A 6,818-nucleotide genomic window follows, 5' to 3' on the forward strand; every position below is an offset into this window, starting at 1 on the left:
CGATACTAGTGTTTTTTTTATTGCTAAAATTATACTGAATTTTATAACTCCAAACATGATAACATCCACCAAACTAAATCATGTTCATTAGTTAAAGAAATTTTTTGTCAATATCGAATTATTTGGTACAGAACTTGTCCAGGAAAAGTGTAAACAGCAGAACATTAAGTAGAGATGGGAACCCAAGTCATGGGAGGTTGACGAAGACAAGCAACTCATGGGAGGTTGATGAAGACTAGCAGGTCGTAGTCCGCGCGACATTGGATGTAGGGGATATGAGCGGCCCCTCCGAAAGCATGGACGGAGTTTCGCTCTACTGCACGTCTGCGATAGTCATATAGAAGAGGCATGTGGCCCCTTGTGGAGCACCTGGGTGAGGCACACACCATGTCTTGTTCTTCTATACGGGGCATTTGGACCTCACCTGGCTACGAGATTGTCAGAATTGAAAAACGCATTGCGTTATAATCAGCGAGTGAACCAACCGCATCAAGCTCGCGATACAGTTCCAGCCCTTTTTGTTTTCTGTTGTTGTCGTCCCTGCGAAGCAGCAATGTCATCGACAGTGCGTATTTGGCTGCTACATGGCCTGTACTTGTTGCACTATTCAGCATCTAGATGCCAACGTTTTCGTTACATCTGATGAATAGTTCCCGAAGCGCCTCCCGAAACAGAAGCTCTGGATTGCCAGCTGCCATGCAGCGATCCAAGAATCTCCTTGCCTCCGGGTTGAGGCACCACCACCACGGCGTGGCATGCGGTGGTGGGATGAAAACACTGCGGTGAATAATATCGGCCTCTCCCGCATCTCGTGCAGCCTTACAGGTCATTCTGAGACTGCACACGTCGCGAATGGAGTTTGACGCAACTTGAATGATTATTGCCACCCAAATGTCGTTCGGAAGGAAGGCGATATTTGAGAAACGGTCGATTGTCATTTTCAGTTTTTTCTTGTTGGTTCGTATTTCGATGGGGATGGGGATATGTGTTTAGAGTTTAGGAATTGGAGTGTGACAAAGGAGTGTGCCTCCATATTTATAAGTCCACCGATCCTGTTAGAATCCTGAACTCGAGTGTAGCAGATAGGTTCTGAGTAATGTATGCGTAATATTAAACGTTAGAGTAAGCGTAACTATATTAAAGTGAAACCCGAAAAGTGTATGGGGAATGCTATTAATTAAATTTACTCTATTAATCTTATTATTTTACATTGTTCACACGTTGTTAAAAAAAAGTTGTTAGTTATCTATACTTTTTGAAACTTGGAGTAGTATAGATTATTCCACGTGTAGTCAGAATAATGTTAAACGTTCGGGCAAATATTTTGACGTTTAATATATGAATAATTAATTTTGTATGTAATCTGCGTAGATAAGGCTTTTAATATCATGTATGTGAATTTTGTGTTTTTGAAAATTGTTTCGTGTATCACATAGAGAAGAGAGAATGTGATGCGTTTAATGTGAGGTAAAAAAGGCTTGAACTTATGGTGGAAGGTGGGAAAAATGGATACGTGAGCTTAATGCATTTATTATGGAATTTAAAGCCCTAGGGAAGCGGTGTGACTGCCCAATGAGAAAACTGTGTATACATAATTGGATTGGAGAAGGTGATGAGGCATGTCATATATAAATAAGTTTGATGTTTGAGATAACTTCGCTGAGGAATTTGTGAATAAGATTGAAGGTTGTTACATCCTGTTGTGAGTGAATCGCTGTTTATTGGGTTGGAACAATGTCAACCCCCAGCGTTGGTGATGGAAGTAGTTCTTCCGGAGGAATTGGTCCTGACGCCCCTCTCCGCGACGATGGTAGGCAGTTTTACATTATATTTTTTCCCAGTTATGGTTGAGGTTTACTTATTGATATTGTTTTCTCGCATTTCAACGTTCAGAGGTTGTCCCCACGGTGAATCCTGTCAAGTATGTCATCATGGAGGACCTTGAGCAGATGCTGCGCAGGGCATGCAACGCCCTTAAGACAGAGCCTCCAGTGTTTGTGCCCTGTGATTGCATACACGTCCAGGGCGAGCGCTATTATGGGTATATGGTTCATGTGGAGGGACCACCGGATGGAGTCAACTTTGTGGCATTTGGTAGGTTTTCAGCCGACGAACGCATGGCCAGGCAAGATGCCGCTTTATCATCTCTGCACGCGGTTGTTGGAGAGTCCGGGAAGGAGATCTGGGACTTCAATTACGACATGGCTCAGAGTTGCAGGGATCGTCTTATGGAGTTGCAGCGGGTCTCCAGTCTGTCCGTGGACTCCCATGTCGCTGAACTGGAGACTGAGAACGCTCGGCTGAGGGAGCGGCTGAATGCTTGGGAAACCTTGGACGGCCGTCCATAATGTTGGTTTGGTTTTGGGCTTACGGTTTACTGTTTATGGGGTTTGGGGTTTCTTGGTTAGGGTTCATGGTTGACGGTTTTAGGGTTTCTGGTGAAGTGTTTATTATGCAACTTTTTGGATCGTGACTCTGACATTTATCTTCTTATTACGTTGTTATGTAATAGTTACAATCTATTTCTTTATGCATGGTTTACAAGGGTTGGCACACAAGAAAAATGAAAATTATCGTTACATGCAGTTTCGAATATGATATAGTTTTTTCATTGCATAAATAGTCTTCAAGCTTAGCGTTAATTTGATGTTTGACAGTGCACTGCATGCAATTAAAGTTAAATTTAAAGTCATTCCACGTTTGGTTGAAACTAATTTAGAGATTGAAGTGTAACACTTAATACGGAGTAAATCGAACAGCACACAAGTTTCTATCATAAATGTGGTAGCCGAAAGGGTTGTAAGTGTTTGTTGAAGGTTGTGAAAACGGATAATTGACATTAATGTATTCATTATGGAATTTAATAAAGTTCCTGGGGAACTGGTGTCATTATTCAGTTCCAATTGGAACGGAGAGGGTGAGGACATGGTCGATGGCTCATGGTTCATGCGGTTTGGTGTTTAGTGTTGCACGATCAAAGATGATGCTATATATATGGTATGTTTATGTCGTCAAAAGAATATTAATTTTTTGTTAGTATTTTTTTTAAATTAGTTTTAGGGTTGCTAATAACAAGAACAGTAGTTTACAAAACTTCTTTACCTGCCAGTATTGTAAAGAGTTCATATGGAACATAAATTTTTTCAAATTTCAGTTAGGGATGACGGTTAAGGTTTTGATGGCTTAGGAATCCGGGTTTAGGGTTACGTGGCTACGGTTCGTGGCACACGGGCTCAGGTTCGTTGTCGGGGGTTCATGGCTTGGGAGCAACGGCTAAGGTGAGCCGGTCGGGTGGTTACACGTTCCGGGGTCGTCAAGGAGGCCATGCCTTCGGGTCCGGGTCCATGGGTCTTAGGCTGGCCGGGTCAGACTCACGTGGTTTCGGGTTTAGGGTTCACTGATTAGTGCTCCTGGTGTGCGGTCAACGGCTTCCGGTTTACGCTCTGGGGTATGTCGGCTAGGGATCACGGCTAAGGGTGTCAGGGTCATGGCTTGGGGTCCTAGTCCATGAGTCTTAGGTTGGCCGGGTCGGGTTCACGTGGTTTTGGGTTTCAGGTTCACTGATTACTGCGATTAGTGCTCCTGGTTTACGGTCCACGGTTTCCGGTTTACGCTCTAGAGTATGTCGGTTAGGGATCAAGGCTAAGGGTGTGAGGGTCATGGCTTGGGGCCCTGGTCCATGAGTCTTAGGTTGGCCGGGTCGGGTTCACGTGGTTTCAGGTTTCAGGTTCACTGATTACTTTGATTAGTGCTCTTGGTTTACGATACACGGCTTCCGGTTTATGCTCTACGGTATGTCGGTTAGGGATCAAGGCTAAGGGTGTGAGGGTCATGGCTTGGGGTCCTGGTCCATGAGTCTTAGGTATGCTGGGTCGGGCTCACGTGGTTCCAGGTTTAGGGTTCACTGATTAGTGCTCCTGGTTTGTGGTCAACGGCTTCCGGTTTACGCTCTGTGGTATGTCGGTTAGGGATCACGGATAAGGGTGTGAGGGATTAGGAATCCGGGTTTAGGGTTTAGGGTTACGTGGCTACGGTTCGTGGCACACGGTCTAAGGTTCGTTGTCGGGGGTTCATGGCTTGGGGGCAATGGCTAAGGTGAGCCGGTCGGGTGGTTTCACAGTCCGGGATCGTCAAGGAGGCCATGCCTTCGGGTCCAGGAGTCTTATGATGGCTGGGTCGGACTCACGTGGTTTCGGGTTTAGGGTTCACTGATTACTGCGATTAGTGCTCGTGGTTTGCGGTCCACGGCTTCCAGTTTACGCTCTGGGGTATGTCGGTTAGGAATCACGGCTAAGGGTGTGAGGGTCATGGCTTGGGGTCCTGGTCCATGACTCTTAGGTCGGTCGGGTCAGGTTCAGGAGGTTTCGGGTTTGGGGTTCACTGATTACTGCGATTAGTGGTCCTGGTTTATGGTCCACGGCTTCCAGTTACGCTCTGTGGGATGTCGGTTAGGGGGTGCATGGCTAAGGGTGTCAGGGTCATGGCTTGGGGTCCTGGTCCATGACTCTTAGGTCGGCCGGGTCGGGTTCAGGAGGTTTCGGGTTTGGGGTTCACTTATTACTGCGATTAGTGTTCCTTGTTTACGGTCCACGACTTCCGGTTTCCGCTCTGTGGGATGTCGGTTAGGGGTCCACGGCTAAGGGTGTGAGGGTCATGGCTTGGGGCCCTGGTCCATGACTCTTAGGTCCGTCGGGTCGGGTTCATGAGTTTCGGATTTTGGGTTCACTGATTACTGCGATTAGTGCTCGTGGATTGCGGTCCACGGCTTTCGGTTTACGCTCTGGGGTATGTCGGTTAGGAATCAAGGCTAAGGGTGTGAGGGTCATGGCTTGGGGTCCTGGTCCATGACTCTTAGGTCGGCCGGGTCAGGTTCAGGAGGTTTCGGGTTTAGGGTTCACTGATTACTGCGATTAGTGGTCCTGGTTTACGGTCCACGGCTTCCGGTTTACGCTCTGTGGGATGTCGGTTAGGGGTCCACGGCTAAGGGTGTCAGGGTCATGGCTTGGGGTCCTGGTCCATGACTCTTAGGTCGGCCGGGTCGGGTTCAGGAGGTTTCGGGTTTGGGGTTCACTTATTACTGCGATTAGTGCTCGTTGTTTATGGTCCACGACTTCCGATTTACGCTCTGTGGGATGTCGGTTAGGGGTCCACGGCTAAGGGTGTAAGGGTCATGGCTTGGGGCCCTGGTCCATGACTCTTAGGTCAGTCGGGTCGGGTTCACGAGGTTTCGGGTTTTGGGTTCACTGATTACTGCGATTAGTGGTCCTGGTTTACGGTCTACGGCTTCCGGTTTACGCTCTGTGGGATGTCGGTTAGGGTTCCACGGCTAAGGGTGTCAGGGTCATGGCTTGGGGTCCTGGTCCATGACTCTTAGGTCGGCCGGGTCGGGTTCAGGAGGTTTCGATTTTGGGGTTCACTTATTACTGTGATTAGTGCTCCTTGTTTACGGTCCACGACTTTCGATTTATGCTCTGTGGGATGTCGGTTAGTGGTCCACGGCTAAGGGTGTGAGGGTCATGGCTTGGGGCCCTGGTCCATGACTCTTAGGTCCGTCGGGTAAGGTTCACGAGGTTTCGGGTTTCGGGTTCACTGATTACTGCGATTAGTGGTCCTGGTTTATGGTCCACGGCTTCCGGTTTATGCTCTGTGGGATGTCGGTTAGGGGTCCACGGCTAAGGGTGTGAGTGATTTGGAATCCGGGTTTAGGATTTAGGGTTACGTGGCTATGGTTCGTGGCACACGGTCCAAGGTTCGTTGGCGGGGATTCATGGCTTGGAGGCCATGCCTTCAGGTTTGGGTCCATGAGTCTTGTGTTGGGCAGTCGGACTCACGTGGTTTCGGGTTTAGGGTTCACTGATTACTACGATTAGTGCTTGCGGTTTGCGGTCCACGACTTCCAGTTTACGCTCTGGGGTATGTCGGTAGAAATCACGGCCAAGGGTGTGAGGGTCATGGCTTGGGGTCCTGGTCCATGACTCTTAGGTCGGCCGGGTCAGGTTCAGGAGGTTTCAGGTTTGGGGTTCGCTGATTACTGCAATTAGTGGTCCTGGTTTACGGTCCACGGCTTCCGGTTTACGCTCTGTGGGATGTCGGTTAGGGGTCCACGGCTAAGGGTGTCAGGGTCATGGCTTGGGGTCCTGGTCCATGACTCTTAGGTCGGCCGGGTCGGGTTCAGGAGGTTTCGGGTTTGGGGTTCAGTTATTACTGCGATTAGTGCTCCTTGTTTACGGTCCACGACTTCCGATTTAAGCTTTGTGGGATGTCGGTTAGGGGTCCACGGCTAAGGGTGTGAGGGTCATGGCTTGGGGCCCTGGTCCATGACCCTTAGGTCCGTCGGGTCGGGTTCACGAGGTTTCGGATTTCGGGTTCACTGGTTACTGCGATTAGTGGTTCTGGTTTACGGTCCACGGCTTTCGGTTTACGCTCTGTGGGATGTCGGTTAGGGGTCCACGGCTAAGGGTGTGAGTGATTAGGAATCCGGGTTTAGGATTTAGGGTTACGTGGCTACGGTTCGTGGCACACGGTCCAAGGTTCGTTGTCGGGGATTCATGGCTTGGAGGCCATGCCTTCGGGTCCGGGTCCATGAGTCTTGTGTTGGCCGGGTCGGACTCACGTGGTTTCGGGTTTAGGGTTCACTGATTACTGCGATTAGTGCTCGTGGTTTGCGGTCCACGACTTCCAGTTTACGCTCTGGGGTATGTCGGTTAGGAATCACGGCCAAGGGTGTGAGGGTCATGGCTTGGGGTCCTGGTCCATGACTCTTAGGTCGGCCAGGTCGGGTTCAGAAGGTTTCGGGTTTGGGGTTCACTGATTACTGC

The 6,818-nt window shown here is 49.0% G+C and overlaps 1 protein-coding gene across 1 annotated transcript; it reads right to left on the bottom strand.

Annotated features, from left to right (window-relative positions):
- Positions 1–428: 428 nt before the first annotated feature.
- LOC112721197 (uncharacterized) lies at positions 429–938 on the bottom strand. Its single transcript, XM_025772270.1, has 2 exons — positions 638–938; positions 429–589 (listed from the first exon to the last, which is right to left on the bottom strand). Exons 1-2 carry the CDS (start codon positions 936–938, stop codon positions 429–431), a joined length of 462 nt encoding a protein of 153 aa, XP_025628055.1.
- Between the last annotated feature and the right edge of the window lie 5,880 nt (positions 939–6,818).

This window comes from Arachis hypogaea, chromosome 11, assembly GCF_003086295.3.
Source record: "Arachis hypogaea cultivar Tifrunner chromosome 11, arahy.Tifrunner.gnm2.J5K5, whole genome shotgun sequence".
Classification (NCBI taxonomy): Eukaryota; Viridiplantae; Streptophyta; class Magnoliopsida; order Fabales; family Fabaceae; genus Arachis; species Arachis hypogaea.

What these genes read in the sequence shown, in the direction of transcription:
- LOC112721197 (XM_025772270.1), bottom strand. Translation starts at nt 938, where the DNA reads ATGACAATCGACCGTTTCTCAAATATCGCCTTCCTTCCGAACGACATT. An exon ending in TCGGGAACTATTCATCAGAT is followed by an intron (nt 590 to 637) that starts GTAACGAAAACG and finishes CAACAAGTACAG; the next exon opens with GCCATGTAGCAGCCAAATAC.